At 46.7% G+C, this 19,421-nt stretch overlaps 1 protein-coding gene across 1 annotated transcript; it reads left to right on the top strand.

The window, feature by feature from the left end:
• The first annotated feature begins 10,793 nt into the window (after positions 1–10,793).
• On the top strand, positions 10,794–17,953 carry DYNLL2 (dynein light chain LC8-type 2). Its single transcript, XM_040497028.1, has 3 exons — positions 10,794–11,019; positions 13,905–14,043; positions 15,891–17,953. The coding sequence occupies exons 2-3, from the start codon at positions 13,912–13,914 to the stop codon at positions 16,026–16,028; spliced, it is 270 nt and encodes an 89-aa protein (XP_040352962.1). The 5' UTR covers positions 10,794–11,019; positions 13,905–13,911; the 3' UTR covers positions 16,029–17,953.
• Positions 17,954–19,421: the final 1,468 nt, after the last annotated feature.

Here is a 19,421-nt window from a genome sequence, read left to right as displayed (position 1 = left end):
AGAGCTATTGCAGTGGACCTGGAGGTGGATGGTGGCTTGGAGATAGAGACAAAGGGACAGATCTCAGAGAGATGACTCCCAGGCTGCCATGCCAGGCCGGAACTTAATACCTGTAGACTCCTTTTATCTGAAAGAGAAATAAACTTCTATCTGATTTGGGCCATTTTACTTGGGACTTCCCTTCTAGTCACATCTGGACCTAATTTTATTTTATTTATTTATTTTTTAATGTTTATTTATTTTGAGAGAGAGAGAGAGGCAGAGAGAGAGAGAGAGAGAGAGAGAGAGCACACATGCACACACACACAAGAACAGGGGAGGGGCAGAGAGAGAGGGAGAGAGAGAATCCCAAGCAGGTTCTGCCCCAGCATAGGGCTCAGCCTCACAACAGCGAGATCATGACCTGAGCTGATATTAAGAGTCAGACGCTCAACTGAATGAGCCACCCAGGCACCCCTGGACCTAATTTTAAAGAATATAGCACCTCAGTGGAGATCTCTAATGGTTAGATCTGATGGGTCTAAATAAGTAGACAGGTCTGAGAAAGCTACACATAGATTGGAATTTCCAGTCCATAGTTGGTCATGAAGCCATGGTAACATAGAAGATCTCCAAGGGAAAGTGGTCCAGTGAGAAGAGAAAAGAATCTAGAACAGAACTCTGAGGAACACCAGCACTTAGGATGGGCAGAAGAAGAAGAGCCTGCTAAGGAGACTGAGAAGGAGCAGCCAGAGAGGTAGGAAGGCATCAGGGAAGTGCTGTGCCATGGAGCTTAAGGAGGAGAGAGTCCCAAGGAGGGTGTGACCAACAGTGGTAATGGCAGCTCTCACTGCTTGCTTCTGTAGGTGTGGATGGCACCAGAGAGTCTGAGTAAACCAACTTCGGTTTCTGTTGCAGCCCTGAGTTCCAACAAAGGCTGGTCACATCATCCTCCTGCTCAGTGCCCTTCAGTGGGCTCCGGGTTTCTTAAGGATAAAGTTCTAGCTCCACAGCATATCCTTTAGCCACCTCCAAAGTCTGGCCTTAACTTTTCTGTCCACCCTGTTTCCTTCTCCAGAACACTGCTCTCCTGCCAGGCCTGACTTCCTACCATTCTCTACCTTAGCCAGTGAGCTTCTCTCTAACTAAAGAAACGTACTTCCTCCCTTTTCTTTTTTTTCCTTCAAAACCTACCATGCTTCAAGACTTACCTCAAATGTCAACTCTTCTGCTCCCTGATTCTTCCAGAAAGATTGGTTACCACCCAACCCTGTGTCCCCCATGAGCATTTGTTCACTCTTGATCACAGTTCTCATCATAGTCTAGCCTGGGGTCAAGTTGGTTGCGTACATGTGTGTCTCCCCAGCTAATAGGCTGTGAGGGTGGAGAAGTCTGAGGCTACTTCTGGATACTCATCCGTGTCCCCTTTCCACAGAGCTTGTTACAAATGTTTAAGAAATGTTTATGGATTTAGTGAAATTTTGTCCCTCACAGCCTTCAATTAATAGTGTGGTCTCTTTTTTTTTTTGTTTTTTGTTTTTGTTTTTTTTTGTTTTTTTGTTTTTTTTTTTCATATCACTTCAGGGATTGGGGGGGCAAGGGAGACACTAAAATAGAGAGAACTCTGATTTAGAGGAAAATAGACAAGGAACTGAGTTTAAACCCAGCTGCTCAAAGAAATTGTTCCAGTCTGAGCTTCCCCTGACCCAGGAGCTTTTATCATCTGAGTGCTGGAGAACCACCTTATTCACAGGAAAGCAAGAGAAAAATTAATGCAATAAAAGTTGGTACCTTGAAGAGATGAACAAAGGTGACAAATCTCTAGCTAGACCAAGAGAAAAGAGAAGACTCAGTTACTAAAGTCAGGAGTGAAAGAAGGGTCATTTCTACAGATCTTAAAGAAATAAAAAAGATTATAAAGTAACACTATGAACAACTATATGCTATCAAATTAGGTGACCCTAGATAAAATGGACAAATTCTTGAAAGACACAAACTACTGAAACTACTTCATGAAATAGATAATATGAATAGACCTAAAAGAAGTAGATTGCTTTGGTATTTTTAAAACTTCCCACAAAGAAAATTCCAAGCCTAAATGGCTTTACTGAATTCTACCAAATGTTTAAAGAATAATATCCATCCTCCACACTCTTCCAAAAAAAAAAAAAAAAAAAAGAAAGAAAAGAAAAGAAAAGAAAAAGAAAAAGAAAGAAAGAATAGTAGGGAACACTTTCCAATGCAGTCCAGTATTATCCAGATGCCCAAACAAGACAAAGACATCACGAGAAAACTATACATCAATATTGCTTATATATATAGATACAAAAATCCTCTGTCAGCACAGAGCCTGATATGGGGCTAGATCAGTACCTGAGCCAAAGTTGGCGCTTAACCGATTAAGCCACCCAGGCACCCCATAATAACATTAAAAAAAAGAATGAGGGGCACCTGGGTGGCTCAGTTGGTTAAACATCTGGCTCTTGATTTTGGCTCAGGTCATGATCTCATGGTTTGTGAGTTCAGGCCCTGCATCAGGCTCTGCACTGATGGTGGGGAGCCTGCTTAGGATTCTGTCTCTCTCCCTCTCTCTGCCCCTCCTCCACTCATACTTTCTCTCTCTCTCAAAATAAATAAATAAAATAAAATATTTAATAAAATACAATAAAGAATGAAATACTTAAGAATATATTTACCAAAAAAGTGAAAATTATAACAAATTATAACACAGCTGAAAATTATAACACATTATTAAAAGAAATTAAAGAAGACCTAAATAAATGGAAAGAAATCCCATGTTAATGGATCAGAACATGTTAATATTATCTTAATTATCTTAATATTGTTAAGATAGCAATACTCCCCAACTTGATCTATGACTTAACATAATCTCTATTGAAAGTCCAGCTGGCTTTTTTATAGAAATTGGTAAGCTGGTCCTTAAGGTAATATGGAAATGCCAGGGACCCAAATTAGACAAAGAATCTTGAAAAAGAAGAGCAAATTTGGAGGACATTTCCAGATTTCATAACTTACTAAGCTATAGTAATGAAGACAGTATCATACTGGCATAAGGATAGGTAGATCAATGGAATACAATTGGCAGTCTAAAAAAGAAACAAATTTATGGTCAATTGATCTTTGATAAGGGTGTCAAGACAATTTAGTGGTGAAAGGATAGTCTTTTCAACTAAAGATGTGGCACAATTGGATATCCACAAGCAAAACAATGAAGTTAAACCCCATCTCACACCATACAAAAATTAACTCAAATAGGTTCATTTATAAAGAGCTAAAACTCTTAAAAGAAAATGTAGAAGTAGATCTTTGTGATCTTGGATTAGGCAATGATTTCTTGGAATGACATCAAAAGCACAAGGGACAAAAAATTTGACAAATTCGTCTTCATCAAAATTCACAACTTTTGTGCTTCAAATGTCACCATCAAGAAAATGAAAATACAACCGAGGGAAAAAAAAGAAAATCAAAATACAATCCACAGAATGGGAGAAAATATTTGTAAATCATATCTCTGGTGAGGGTCTAGTATCTAGAATATATAAAGAACTCTTACAATTCAATAATATAAAGACAATATAAACCTAATATAAAATATAAAAATGGGCAAAGGATCTGAACATATTTTTCCAAAGAAATATACACACTGCCAATTACATGAAAAGATGCTCAAGATCATTGAACACCAAGGAAATGTGAATGAAAACTACAGTTGGCTTCATACCCTCTAGGATAGCTATACTATAGAAGACAATAATAGGTGTGGGGTGAGAATGTGGAGAAATTGCAACTCTCATACACTGCTGGTAGGAATGTAAAATGAAGCAATTGCTTTGGAAAATAGTCTGACCATTCCTCAAAAGGTTAAGCATAGAATTGCTATAAAACCCCGCAATTCTACACTGGGGTGTATAGTCAAGAGAATTGAAGTCATATATCCACCCCAAAACTTGTGTAAGAATGCTTATAGAGGCATTCCCCATAACAGCTAAAAAGTGGAAACAACCTAAATGTCCATCAACTGATGAAGGGATAAACAAAATGCGGTATGTTTATATGATGGAATATTAATTAGTCATAAAAAGGAATGAAGTACAGATTCATGCTATAACATGGATGAACTTAGACAACATTATACTAAGTGAACTAAGACTGTCCTAAAAGACCATGTATTTTATTATTATTTTTTTTTAATTTTTTTTTCAACGTTTATTTATTTTTGGGACAGAGAGAGACAGAGCATGAACGGGGGAGGGGCAGAGAGAGAGGGAGACACAGAATCGGAAACAGGCTCCAGGCTCTGAGCCATCAGGCCAGAGCCTGACGCGGGGCTCGAACTCACGGACTGCGAGATCGTGACCTGGCTGAAGTCGGACGCTTAACCGACTGCGCCACCCAGGCGCCCCATGTATTTTATTATTTAAAAATTTTTTTAAATATTTATTTTTGAGAGAGAGAGAGAGAGAGAGAGAGAGAGAGAGACAGAATGCAAGCAGGTGAGGGGCAGAGAGAAGAGATGCAGAATCTGAAGCAGGCTCCAGGCTCTGAGCTGTCAGCACAGAGCCCAATGCGGGGCTCGAACCCACGAGACATGAGATCATGACCTGAGTTGAAGTCAGATGCTTAACTGACTAAGCCACTCAGGCGACCCAAGACCATGTATTTTATGATTCAATTTGTAGGAAATGTCCACAATAGGCAAATCTATAGAGACAGAAAGTAGATTAATGGGAACTGGGGACAAATGGAGGAGTGACTGCCAATGAGTATAGGGTTTCTTTTTTGGGTGGTGAAAATGTTCTAAAGTTAGGTAGTGGTGATGGTTGCACAGCTCTGTGAATACTAAAAACCATTGAATCGTGCACTAAAGCTGCTATATATGTAAAAACAGAATTAGCTTATTACGTTGAAATGTAAGGTGGGCCTCCATATCCTAGTGAGAAGATTTTTTTTTTTTTAAGTTTTTGCCAACTGGAATATACTTCAATATGCCTAGCAAGGCAAAGTTTTTCTTCAAAATTGTTCTCAGAGAGGAAGGCAAAGTTGTACAGACCTCATTTTTTAGGACTCCACTCACCATTCCCTACCTCACTCTATGGGACTGAGGGTGTGAGAGCTTAGTGTTTGTTTTTAAGACAGTGGGAACAAGGTTCTCCCTCATAAATAATCTTGCCTCCCACTCTGGAGGCTCTCCAAGAGTAGACATCTGTGTTTCTGCCTGCCCAGCACCCACTCTCTTGCTTCTTGCAACTTCATGTGGATTTTCCTTCTGTCAGATATTCCCCCCTCGATCTCAGAAGGTCTTTCAGGCTGCCTTCACTTCCAGGGCCAAAAAGTGGACCTGTGAGCCAATCTGTCCAATCAGATGCCCTTCTTTGGGAATTGAATCGACAGTTGGTCTGACTCAAGGAAAATGCCAGTGATTTGCCCCACTGAGATGCCCTGGGAAACTATTCCATGGTTCCTACTCCCTGGAGTCAGGGGTCTACCCTGGTCCTGCTTTTTTCTTCAGATGTTTCGTGCACTCAAGAACCCTAACTTGATCTTTTGCACAAGGACTGACAAATTCCATATTACTGTTTTGGTTCTCCCATGGCAGGGGCAGGGTTCCTCAGGATTGTGCAGACAATGAAGGAGGAAGACTCCTAAATTATGAGGAGTTGTGATCTAGAAACCACTACTTGTGTTGGAACATCTTTTTTCTGGTTCTTTCTTGATGACCACTTGCTTTAATATTTTAATTGAAGCTCAAACATTAATTGAACTTTAACTATGTCAAGGCACTTTGTTAGTTGAGAGAATACAAAGATGAACAGAATGATATCCCAACTCTGTTGCGTGGTGGGGGTATAGAGGAATGCTCTCTGAATTCTAAGAGGATCAGAGAGATCAGAAAAGAGGGTATTTAAGCTTGACTACAGGTAGAGAAATTTCTCTGACCCACAGGGCAAGTATCCTTTATGATGGGGTATTGAAATCAGAGAATCATAGACCTGTGAAGTCTGGGGGCTGACAAGGACCTTATTGATTATCCAGTCCTACATTTTCTACATGAAGAAATCCATATTCTGAGGAATAAAATGATTTGACTGAGCCAATTTGGGCTTAGACTTCTCCTCTGACTCCTATTCTAGTCTCATCTCACTAGTTCTTGGGCGCATGGTTGACCTTGGCTGGCTCCTCCAGGTTTTGGGGGACTTGGGGAGGAGGAAAGGCAATATTTAGGACTTGGTAAATGGTTGCCTAGGGAAACATGTTTTCCAAGGCCACTCAAGAAATCAGTGGGGAATTGGGGCAGATTCCAGTCGTTCTTGTCACATTGCTTTCTTCCTTAGGTTCCCCCTCCCCCCCCGCCCCCCCCCACGAAATGGGGACTTGGCAGAGGGAACTGGCACCAGGGTCTGCACTGTACTGAGTTTGAGGGTGTATGTTCCCACCCTTCTCCATCCTCCTGAAATCCTTGAAGCAAGTCAACAACTCAAGGGCTTGGTGAAATGACTTTTGTCATTGCCGTGCTCTATTTCTTCTCAGTGACCTGGTCAGCTGGGGTGGAAGAACCTTTGATTATTTTACCTCTAAGGGTCAGGATATCAGCCAAATACCCAACAGGGAGTATAAGGAGGAAATCAATTCAGACATCAGGCCTGGGTGTTCCCCAGTGCTGACAATGGTTTACCTTAGCCAGCAACTTGTTCTGGGCAGGAAGGGCCCCAGTGTAAATAGCATGCTTTGCTGGTTCTAGGGAAAGAGAAAACCTGAATACGGTTCTTTGGGTGGAGGAAGGGATGGAGTGTCCTTCTAATCCATATTTTTCAGCCATGGAGTAGTTTCATCCACATTCATGGTTTTTATCATGATGTGGGCCCTGATGGCCCGCTAAGTCCTGACCTCTCCACTGTGGGAGTCCTGCAGGCCCTACCCTAATAGAAATGATCAATGTAACCAATACTTCTAGAGAACTTCCCATGTAACAAGAACTGCTAGATTCTACAGCCCATACATAAATAAGATGTAATCCCTGTCTGCAAAGAACTACAGACAAATTTAAGCCTCACAAGTTTAATAGAATGTGGTCAGTGATAAGCCCTGGATGTTGTCAAAGCATCTGGGATTCAGGAAGGCTTCATAGAGGACACTCATACCAACGAGTTAGCCAGCAAAGAAAGCCACAAACCTCACAGGCAAGGGAACCACATGAAAAAAGGTGTGGAATCTGGGTGGGAGGAAAACCGCAGGCAGTAGACAGTGGTAGTAGAGCACAAAGAGGGAGATGGAAAGTGCGGGGAGATAAGGTAGGGGTGTGAGATGGGGGAGGTAAGTTATGGGAAAGAGCAGTCTTTTTTTCTGAGCAGGGAAGCAGGATGTGCCTAGGAGATTTGCATTTTAGACAGAACACTTCAGTGTGGATTTGGGGAGGAGGAGCCAGGATTGAGGGCAGGGAACCAACTAGAAGAGATGATGAGTGCCCCATGCAGGGTATTCATGATGAGAGGGGGCACGGACTGGAGAAAGAGCCAAGAGGTGGGTGATGACAGACCTATGGTGGGTTCTAGGGAAAGAGAAGATCTCGAACACAGTTCTTTGGGTGGAGGAAGGGATGGGGTGTCTTTCTAATCCATATTTCTCAGCCATGGAGTAGTTTCATCCACATTCATGGTTCGCAGGTTTCTGACTTGGTGCCTGGGGGGATAATAGGGCCGTGAACTGAGGTAAGAAATACAGGGAAGGGAAACAAGTCTGGAAAATTAATGTGGATGATGGCTAACATTTATTAATCACTTATATGGACCAGGCATCATGCCAAGAGTTTTTCCAGTATTTTCTCCTAACTATGAAGTAGATATTGTTCTTGATTTACAGATGAGGAAAATGAAAATTTGAGATGATGAATAGTTTGACTAGATCTGCACAGCTGGTAGACTGGTGGAAAGAATTTCCAGGGCCAATGCTTCTAATGACCAGGCTTTGTATGTGTGTATGTGAAGAGTCTCAGGAGCCCGTGGGACACCCACAGTGGGGAGATCTGAGATTTGGGGGAGGGACCATCAGGGCCCTAGGGGACCCTTAGGCTAAAGAAGGGAGCAGGGGATAGGGGGCCCACAGATAAGGCAAGAATGAAAGTCCCCTGTGATTTTTACATCTGAAGACATGGTTATGTCATCCGGGCAACAGATAACTGGGCAATCACGAATGTGTAGTGGCATCAAATAAAAAGATCCACCAAGTTAAGCTGACGTATTAATTACAGCAGTTCCTGTGTTGCATAGTAATTACCCTAAACAGTACGCATTTCACATAAATAGCAGTAATTAGTATAGCACAAGTTTCCCAAACTGTGTCCTGTGGAATAGTAGTTCCTGGAGACGTTAATAAACGTTTGGATGAAAAAGGGCTTAGGAGTAAGGTAAGTTTACGAAATGCTGGTATAATTCAGATAGAAAACCAAACCCTTGGTTTACAGTTTTTTCTTTTCTCGGTTAGGAGGCAGGATAGCGGAAGGCTAAGAGTATAGGCCCTGGGAACAGACAGCCTGGGGCTGAATCCTGAACTGACAAAAGCTGGGTAACCTTGGGCAAGTTACTGAACTTCTCTAAGGGGTAGTTTCTGCGTCTGTGCAGAAAGATGGTAATACATATTCACTCTAATTGTTTCAGATTTAAATGCAACAGCACATTTAAAACACTTAGAATAGAGCCTGGCGCAGAGTGAGGGCTCTATAAATATTAATTATTGTCTATAAACCATACTATTATTAGCAAGTCTCCATGATATCCCACAGAGTCAGTCTTTCTCACACATATTTCACACACACACTGACATTCATATTTCTTAACAGCAAATCACTGGTTCTAACTCTGTGCCCTTACCTCCACCCCACCACAGCCCAGGACCGGGAATGACCAAATGCTTGCCTACTCTACTCTAAGCATTGAGGCCAGGGAGAGGGAGGATTTATATATACATCAGCAGTATGGCCTTGGCAGGGCCACCACTAGTTCAGTTTCCTCTGTGCCCACTTGAAAAAAAAGTACGCATCTTTTGGGTGAACATTGTCCTGTACCAGGGCACGCAGTTTAGCAAGTGAAGTGTAGGCTATATTTTAGCTCTCACTTGCCTTTTAGGCTGAATGTCATTGTACAATGAACAACCTGCACAACCATACATGGCTGTTCTGATCTTTAGACCATAGAAGGGGCTGGAAGCTAATGACCATTGGAGAAGGAGGGTAAGAGTTCTCCTCCCAGTAATCCATGAGATTAGCTCTCCACAAACCTTGAGGTGATAAAGCATCCTTCTTCATCTCCTCCCTCTCTGCCCACATGTGCCCCGCCCCCCATTCATTCACACAGAGGCTGACATCAGAATACCCTGGGTGTGAGGGGATACAGCAGTCCTCGTCTATTTCTCTGAAATACCCAGAGTTTGGGAGATGATAGAACTGTGGCGGGCAGAATGGGAGGGCATGATTTCTAGGTTTTCCCTAACACATAAGTAACATTAAATTATGATGCTCCTCACCAGAGAAGACCAGGGCCAGAGCAAGTCTGACTTCCTGACCATGGTTTGGGACAGTGAAGGGAAAATGGGAATGGGAGCTTCTTAATCCTCACTGTGTGGCCTAAATGCGTAGCTCCCTATACAGAGTCTCACCACCCCTTTAGGTAGATACTTCCTTTGTGAAACAGAAGGGAAGAAAAATGCAGACATTTCCTGTTCTCTGGAGGTGGGTGGGGTAGAGTGGAAGGCAGGCACCCTCCCAATGGGCACATGCATTAAGGCTCACTCCCACAAATAGCCCCTTCAGCCACCAGAGGGGCTGCTGCCTAGAAGCTAAGACCAGGCCTGACTTGCCGGTGATCTGGTGAGGGCTTTGGTTCTCTCCTCTGTAAGGTGAGAAATATGGATGGCCTGAATTTTAAGCTCCTCACATCTCTGCCATACTTTGGTTCGCACGTCTAGGGGGTTCTATTCACTCCCCCTTCCAGTCTAGACTGACTAGAAATGGCTTATTCTCACCTCTATCCCAGGAGCCTGCGCGCCAAAGACCAACCTCCCTTCTCACAACTGTGCTTAGGGTCGGCCTCCATTGCTCTTGGTGATAAAGAGCAGCTGGAGCTCCAGCTGGGAGTTTAGGTCCTGTGGCCTTGAGACTCGGGAACAAAGGCTGAGCTGCGTGGGGAAGGGACTTTTCCTGAATGTAAGGGGAGGGGGAGCCCTTGGGGCTGTTTGTGCCTATACCTCTCTGTGGAGCAGGCTGTTCCTCTTCTTCCTACAGATCTGGGGGGAGGAAAGGGGTCCTGTCTTTTCCTCTGAGGCTGATGACTTCACCTTCTTCCCTGCTTCTTCCTCAGGTTAGGATCTCTACCCCTTGCCCAGCTGCTCCCCGGGTCTGAATCTCCTTCCCTCTCTCTTCCTTTATTCTTCTTGGGATTGGGGTCTTTATACCCCTCCCTCTGTCTAAGCCTTGCCTCTTTATTCCTTTTTAGGCCTGGCCTCCTAGCCCTGGTAGTAGGGTCTGCATTCTTCTCCTTCTTTCTCTTCTTAAGGCCACATTCCCTCCCCCAACCCTTTCCAGCTCCCCCTCCCTCCGCCCCGAGGCATTGTGGGAGGAAACAAGATGTGGGGCGAGAGAGGCGCGGGGAGAAGCCCGCAGTGCGGGGCCGGGCGGGCGCAGCCAATGGGGAGGGCGGACGGCGGCGCGCGCGGCGGGGGGGCGGGGGCGGGGCGCTATTTCAGTGGGGGCCGCGCGTCGGCCGCGCTCAGCGGCAGAGCGGAGCGGAGCTGTGAGGCGCCAGCGCGGAGCAGGCGGGCGGGTCGGCGGGCGAGAGGCGGAGCGCGGGCGGCCGGGAAGCTCGAAGGGCCGACGGCGACGGCGAGCGCTCGGCCCGGGGCTGCGGGAACCGGAGACCGCGGCGGCGGCGGCTGCTGCCGGAGGAGCCGAGGGGACACCACCCCTGCCCGCGCCCTGCCTCAGGCCATCGCTGCTCCCCCGGGGCCCCGCAAAGAATAGCCTCCGTGAAGGTGAGCGGTGGGTGCGGGCGTCCCCGGGGCGGAGGCCCGCACCTGTCGCGTGTAGGCCCACGCGTCGGGCCCAGCCCCGAGGCCCGGAGCAGGGCTGGCCTCGGCGTGACGCCCCCGGCGCCCCTCCTTCCCGGGGCTGCGCCACCCCGTGTCCTGGCGACCCCTGGGCGCGGCTGGAGGCCCTGGGCTGCGGAGGTGCGGCTCCCCGCCTCCTCCCCGCCCCCCACCCCTACAGTCTCTGCGCTGCGTGGAGGCCTCTGGTGTTTGGGGCCGAGGGAGAGGGGGTGGAGAGGGCTCGGGCGTGACGCGGCGCCTCCTGCCGCCGCCGCCACCCTCTGGGGCGTCCTTCCTGCAGCGAGGACGCCCAGTCACTCCGGCGCTGCTCCAGGCCGGGCGGGGGAGGGCGGCTGACCGGCCGGGGCGGAGGTGGGGGGAGGATGCTTTCTCCTTCCCCAGGTGCTGGCCTTTGGGGACCGCCGCTCTCTGGAGGATGGCACGGTGGAGGGATAAGCCCCCTTGGAGATCTCAAGGGAGGAAATACAAGCGTTTGTGTGTGTTGGGGGCTGGGGAGGGTAGGGTGGTCCGTCTTTCGGAGGCTTAGCCTTTTCTGTTGCAAAACCGGGGTTAGAGGATGGGGTGCTGTCCTGGAGTGCCCTCTTCGCTTTTCACAGGATCCCCTGGCTCTTGACTGAGGCAGCTGGCCTGGGGCCTTCTGGTCATTCTTCTGTCTGAAGGCCCAGGTCCCCTTTTTTTTTCTCAGGAGGGAGGGGTTAGGCCGGGCACCTCCCTGTCCTTTTCTCATTGGCACCTTGGACAGGGCAGGTTGGGGCTAGGCCTCCCCTCTCAGACGCCTGGGGGGCCAGGGGTGAAGAATCGTAGCATTGTAGTCACAAGACCCAACGTTATGTAACTGCAGGCTCTCTCCTACTAGAGAGTAAGGTGGCTTTTAATTATTGTGACAAAGTTGTTCCTTTGGACTTTGGTGATGAGGCAGTGGAGCAGGTGAGTTTGCTGGGAAAACCGGTGCCAATTTCATGCTTTAACTTCGCAGTCTCTAACCAGGCCCCACCCCCACCCTAGCGTTTGTAAACAGTGCCCCCTTCTGAGTGGTAACCTGGCATAGGGTACCAGGTGACACTAGTTTTCTTCAAATATAAAGAGCCTTATAGTATCAGAACATTCTTCCTCTGCTGCTGTTGTATATCTGCTCAAACTCCTTGAAGTTGCCCCATATCACATTTCAACCATTGGTTTTTAAAATGAAGATGTTGTTTTGCCCAAGGTCATGTAGCTCGTCAGGCCTTGAACAGGGTTCTCCGGACCTTTCCTCAGCACCAGGTGGTGCACACAGACTCCTTGAGGCTCTTTTTCTTTCGGGTGTGGGGCAGAGGATGCTGGTCCACTAACCCTTTGCTCTGCCAGTCTCTGCTGAAGTGGAACCAGCCCTGCTTAGTTTGAAAGTGCCAGACAGAGGTGGCCTTGGGTGCGGTCAAGGGCTGTGTGGCTGGCAGCTGGCATGTATGCTTTCTTTGCATCTGGTGCAGGCTGAAGGAGTAATCATGAGTTCTGCTTTCCCTTTCAGTTCACCCAGCTCACAGGCTAGTGTGGACTCAGAGATCAGGGTGGCCTGATACCATATCAGGGTATCATTCCCATATCAAGGTATCATTCCCAGGGGTCTCTCTTTGAGCGGGCAGCTCCCCCCACCCCCGCCTTAATATCAGACAGGGTTGGAATGACGACATCTTTTGTCCACTGGGTTGGATGACAAAATTCCTCTTGGGGGGGGGTCAGTGTGATGGGACTGTGGTCAAGGATAAGATTGGATTTTGCAGCTCATCTCTGTTCTTGCATCTCACCTCACATGGTATAGACTGCTAGCTGGATCCTGACTAGTTTTATCGGGGTTCCTGTCATTCTAGGAATGGACCATGCAAGGTGTATCCCAGAACTCTGGTTGCTGTAGGATGAATGCCATGGCTTAGATAGCAGAGATATGAAAAAAGACTGTTAATAATTTCTTGCCTTTCACTATCACTATCACTGGGCATTGACAACCTTTTTCTGTGAAAGACCAGGTAGCAAATATTTTAGGCTTTATAGGCCATGCATTCTCTTGCAACTAACTACTCCATTCTGTCATTGTAGCCTGTTTCTGTAAAACTTTATTTACAGAAACAGATGGTGGGCTGAATCTAGCCGACAGACCCCAGTGTAGACTGTCCTTGTTTGCAGGTGTTCTCATATTAACCTTAATTAATCCTTATAGAGGATAGAGAGCTATCCTCATTGCTAAAATGGAAGTAATGAATGCAGTAAGGCTAAGTGACTTGTCCTTAGACTACAAGACTTCATAGTCAGGACCAGAAGGCAGGCCTACTGATTCCTAGTCCCATCTTGTTTCCACTACGATACCAATGATGCAATAATGGTCATTAAATTAAGGATTTATTGTGTTCAGGTGTTAATGCCACCTAGTTTACCCTTGATAACCCTGAGTCTCCATTTTAAGATGATGGTATGAAAGCACAGAGGTTAAGTAACTTGCCCAAGGACACAGCTAATAGGTTATAGATACATTGTAATGTCTTGGCAATTGATGCTTTTGAAAATATCAGAAATAAATTTAAAGTTAGAAAAGCCTCCTTTTACAAATGATTAAAAACTGATGGCTAATTATGTCTTTTTTACTATCTACCTTGTATTTCCCAGCCTTGGGAACCATGTCTTTGCTTAAAGCTTAGGACCTCCTTCTCCTAATTAATACCTCGTGTCTTTGTTTTCTGTTGCCCTCACTCTCTGTACTCGAGGCTCCACATTCAGCTGCTAATGCTCATTGCTTAGCGCATGGGGCTGTCAGCTTCACCTCTCTGCTTCTTCTGCAGTGTCACGATGTCTGACCGGAAGGCAGTGATCAAGAACGCAGACATGTCTGAGGACATGCAACAGGATGCCGTTGACTGCGCCACGCAGGCTATGGAGAAGTACAACATAGAGAAGGACATTGCTGCCTATATCAAGAAGGTGCGCCCAGAGAGCTGTGCCTTTTAGCCAGGGATGGGGATGGGCAGCTGAACTGGGGACTTAGGAAAGCAGGTATAACCCATGTAAACAAAACCCAGGAGATTGCAAAGCAGACAAATTAGGGAATGATTCTTACCAAAGCCTTCACCTTAGGAATTCTTAACAGGAACTCTGCCAAAGTGTGCGTGTGTGTGTGTATAGATAGTTATGTCATAATAGATAATTTATAGATAATTATTGCAAGGCATTGGGGAGAGAAACTTGGGATCAAATATGACCCCATTAATTCAGAAGTATTCAAAATGTAGATAAGGATATTTGAACAGATAATATAAGATCATACACAAATTTTCAGGGAACTGCATCATTAAAGTGAGATATCCCTATAATAATCCCTATCATGTGGTGGTTTCTTTTTCTTTTAAAAAGGACACAGGTACTATATCACCTCTTTCTCCTCACCTTCTTAAGAAAAGGGTGGGCTTGAATATATAATATTGGATGAGCAATATGGTCAATAGGTTTAGTCCCTGAAAAATTCCTGAGTGAATGAGTGAATGGATATGGTTAACATGGTGAAGAAGCAGCTGAGCTAGAAGTGAGAAGTGGTACCCAGGGTCTCTGATTTTGTTTAGAATCTATGTCCATTGGTGACATAATCCAGTCTTTGGTACCAAGGTAGGGTATCCTTAAGTTTTCCAGAGTTTTGCTTCTCTATGGAGGTAAAGAGGAAACTCTGGAGTCCTGAGAGACTTTCTGTGTAAGGAGCCAATGGTGCAGACCCAGCAAGGCTGCTGGGGGTGCTAGCTCCTTGCTGAGTGATGGTCTTATCTGTCCTGTACAGGGAATCTGGAATTATGGACTTTGAGGGTCAGGAGAATCCTTAGATTATATCTGTCCCAGGTTCCTTGTTTTGCTGATTGAGAAAGTAAGACCCAGGGAAGTGACTATGGCTCTCCTATCTTACACAGAGTAAGAGTCAGCATTAAGTCTAGATTTGGTGATCCATGCCCTTTCTACTGTTCCCTAATACCTCTTGGAGTCCTGTGGTATAGGGGCTGTGAGGAGTCCAAACAAGTTGTATGTTGAGCACCTAGGGGACAGTCCCAGGGTTGGCAGCTTTGCTAGGCCCATGGTGGAGGGCTGCTGCATGGCAGGGTGCGTCTACTCAGCCATCTGTTTCCTGCTGCATACATGGAGTGACCGGGAATTGCCTGTCTGATTAGGTCATAAGGATTTCCTAGGTTGCTTTGGTGCTGAACTTGTGCCCTTGAGAGAAGTGAAGGAAATTGCCTTGATCTCATGGCCGATGTCCTTGTTCTGCATCTTACAGCACACACGGTGTCTGGCACATAGGAATGGGTTTAATGTTGACTTACAAAGAACTGCTTCCTGGTACTCCTGACTTTGGCTGTAGGGTCTTGCTTCTTGGCATTTGGAAATGCTGGTTTAATAATGTGGGAGGCAATGGGTGTCCAGTCAGGGAGGCTCTTCTGTTTTCCACATGCTGCGTGACTCTGGAGTGGTCGTTTATGCCTTTGGCTTCCCTGACTCCTTTCCTAAAGAATCACAGGGTGGGCTATGGAGTAGGGTAGCTAGGAGGAGGGGAGATGATCAGGGTGTAAAGTGCTAGAGAGAAATAACAGAGCCTTTGCGGTGTTCCATTATTAATGAAGGAAGGAGTATCCTAGCCAGCCTTAACCTGAGCTCCTGAGGTTTGGGGAGCTGAGGCCACGGGCTAGGGGTAGGTGGGGGATGATAACTAAATTAATCAGATTCCTATTCTGATTTCTCATCTTCCAGCTGTCCTAATCACCTTTCTTCTCTCCCTTTTATTCTTCTTTTAGGAATTTGACAAGAAATATAACCCTACCTGGCATTGTATCGTGGGCCGAAATTTTGGCAGCTATGTTACACACGAGACAAAGCACTTCATCTATTTTTACTTGGGTCAAGTTGCAATCCTCCTCTTCAAGTCAGGCTAGGTGGCCACAGTGAAGGTGTCAGTGGCGGCGGCAGCGATGGCAAGCAGGCGGCGTTGCTGGGACTGTTTTGCACTGGGGCCAGCATCAGGATGTCCTCTCCAATGGCTGTGCTACTGCATGGACTGTATACTCGATTTCATGTGTATGTCGCAGTAAACAAAACCAAACTTCTTTCTGTTTAGTTGCCTGGGGAAGAAGGCTGCTTTATGTTTATTTTTCAAGACTTAAAATTTTTTTCTTTGGTTGTATTGCACTAGAAAGTCTCTCCCACTCCTCCCTCTTCTCTTTCTCTCCCTATATAAAATAAAAAGCCCTCCACAAAGTCTGTAAGCCTAGGAGGGCTGGGGAAGGAAATTGGTTTCTGGAGGTGGAAGTAAATGTAGCAGCCTCCTCCTGGCAGCGGATGCTGCTTTGGGAGGGCCAGGGGGGCTGCAGGGGGGGCAGCATCAGGATTGGCAGGGAGAGAGGGATAGGAAGGAGGTAGGGGGATTGATCTAGTACCAGGGAGAATATTCCACTGAACTGTGATTTCACGGCTTGGGGCAAAGGGTGGGGTGGGGGGTGGATTCTTTAAGGGGCCCTGAGACGTGTTTGTCTGTGGTGTGTGGGAGTGGGGAGCAGACTTGTCTTGCTGTCTTTGTCAGAAGAGTTTCTAAGTAAGGGCTGTGTCTTTGTGGATTACCTTCTTTTATTCTTCCTGCTGGAGCTCCTGCTAGGAGGATGTTGGAGGTAGGATTAGCTTGATTTTTTTTTTCCGATTCATTCTTCTCTCCTTCTGTTTGCTCCCTGCTTAGCCCTTGGTTTTCTCATTCCTCTGGAGTTCTCTTAGAGCAGCCCCTGTTAGTTGGCTGGCAAGGGAATTTCTGGTGACTGTAGTACCTTAGTTAAGTCTTAGCAATCAAACCAAATCAATGTCTCCCTTGATTCTCCTCTGTGTATATGTATGTATGTGTGTGTGTGTGTCTTGGTTTGGGGTAGAGGGGAGGGAGGGGCAGGACAGTGTGGAATCTCTAGGGTGTATGGGTAGATAGGCTGCACAGTTAGTTCTAATTGGGCCTTTATGTTAAAAAATCTCTGGGGCTGAAGATAGTTGTCAACTCCCCAGGCCATCTGGCCCAGACACTGCTTGCTCTATGGCTATCTGCTCCCCAGAAGGCTTTGGGAGGATTATCCATGAAGAGATGGCTATGATGCCATCTGCCCTGGAACTGGTTCTCCATGGAGAGGGAAAGTGACGTTGTGGGTGGTTGCAGCCTCTTGTGGGAGGTAGGGATAGAAGTGATAAAGGGCTGTGAGGACCTTTGGGGGAACTTTGGAGGGGATTAGTCTTGCAGTGGTGAAGCTGGGTATCAGGCGATGGAGCAGGGCCGCTAGTGGCAGGAGATTCCAAGGAGAGTGTGGGGGGAAATCTTGTCTGTTGATCAAACAGGGATGGTGGAGGGAGGGCAGTCATTGCTGACTGAGCTGCTGATTCTTGTAAATCGCATTTAAAACTCTCATGTGTAGGGTTGACACTATGGGAGGGGGGTGGTTGGGATCCAGCTCATTCTTTTTTCTTTTTTTTTCTAAGTCCATCCTTGGGGCTCGTGGGGAGGCAGGAGAATGCCCCCTCCCTAAGCCTTTAGTGTGTGCCGAGTTTTCTTTTTGATGCTGACGGGAGGGTGGGTACGGGGATGGTGAGTGAGTTCCCTATATCAAACCCTTCGGTGGGCACAAGATTGAGTGCTTGGTTTTAGGTTTTGTTTTTTTATGATTGTCCAGATCTGTGTTTCCCCCTGCCTTCCCAGACTTGTGTGGCCAGTTGGAAATGTCTGGTTTGTGTTCATCTCTCCCTCATTTCTGGAGCAGGGGCTGAGACCCCACCACATCTTCTATGCTCTGCATCCATGCCTCTTTTGGACATTAAAGGTCGATTGATGCACTTCTGAGCTGTTTGGGTTTTTTGGGGGGGGGGGGGATGGTGGGTAAAAGGGTTGCCCTGGTGGCAGTGATGCCACATGGGTGGGGGTAGAGGGTATCTAGGGTGGAATAGAATTGGGGCTGAAGAGTTAAGACCAGGCAGAGAGACTGATTGGCCCGAATTAGGTCTTAGTTGTAGGGTCTAGTCTGTGGCCCCTTAATGGCATGGGGCGGGGCGGGGGGAGGACTAACCAGTAGTACTCACCCACAGGGCTTTCTAGGTATCTTGGTGGAGATGGCCAGATGAGCCACTTTTTGGGTGTTTGGTGTAGTAGATGTTGCCTCCCCAGTTTCCAGCCCCAGGTCCACATGGCGGTTTCCAGCTGCTGTCTTAGACCTGAGGAGCTTCTTAGCTTCTTAGAACTTTTGGCCAAAGCTCATAGCCCTCCTACTCCTTATTCTGTGCTTCCCTGAGACCTGGACACTGTCTGTTAGCTAAATGCTGCTCTAGCCACTTAGAAATGGAAAAGTAGGGGATCTTTAGAAAAGTGGAAACACTTTTGGGGGAACGTGAGTGATTCCCCAACCCCTAGGTTGTCCTGGTTGTTCCACATGGGGTCTCCTGCTCCCACACACCTGAAGAAATCAGCAATACTTCTGAAAGGATCTGCCCACCCCGAATGCCAAGCAATTATTAGCAATCCTCGTGGAAGCATCAGGGAACAGAAGTGCTACGTACTCTTTTCCGTTGCTTCTTACTCAAAAACATGCCCTGAGTTTTTGTGTATGTGCGCCTAGGATGCTGTCACCCAGAACAACACAAGTTCTGTGTTTCCAAGGTGTACAACCTTCTAATCAAAGCAGGTCTACACATTGAAAAGCTTTTTCCAATGGTGATAAATGTACAATCAAGGAAATAAACTGGGTAATGAGCTATTAATTATTAGAGATAGGTAGATTGAATTCCCTCAGCTAGGAAGTTGGTGGGCTGGATCTTGGAGAAGGCTCTGTCTCTGGGGGCGGTGAGGTCCTAAGGGGCTGTCAAACCCCAAATTCTGTTCTGGCCTTTGGTGTGATGAATAATTTGACAGCTGGAGCACTGAGGGATGAGCGAGGCCGTGGTCCACATTTTGTCTGTGATGGGTGTCTCTAGGGCCCAAACCCCACCCCCTTCCTGCCCTGGTGGGAGCGGCAGTCCAGCTGGCATCTGTGGACAACACATCCCTGCACAGGTAGGTACACTGTGCATCTGGAAGGCCAATCCTGCAGCGCTTTGTGGTGAGGATGACCCTGTGGGGCACAGGAAGGGCAGGATGGGAGGATGGGTTACAGAGGGAACTGTGGAAGGCAGATGGACATTGTGGCGTAGAGGAAAGCAGCCACTGTCAGAACTGGGGCCAGGCAAAGAGTGGGATTGTCCATCTTCTTCTACCTCTTTTATCCTGTTCAATCTCTGGGGCCTTTGGCTGGACCTAACTGAAAGGCAGATGGCAA

This window comes from Herpailurus yagouaroundi, unplaced genomic scaffold (genome assembly GCF_014898765.1).
Source record: "Herpailurus yagouaroundi ecotype Mexico unplaced genomic scaffold, PumYag 189, whole genome shotgun sequence".
Lineage (NCBI taxonomy): Eukaryota > Metazoa > Chordata > Mammalia > Carnivora > Felidae > Herpailurus > Herpailurus yagouaroundi.
Note: the sequence above shows the minus strand (reverse complement) of the source record. Positions and strands in the feature narration are given on the sequence as shown.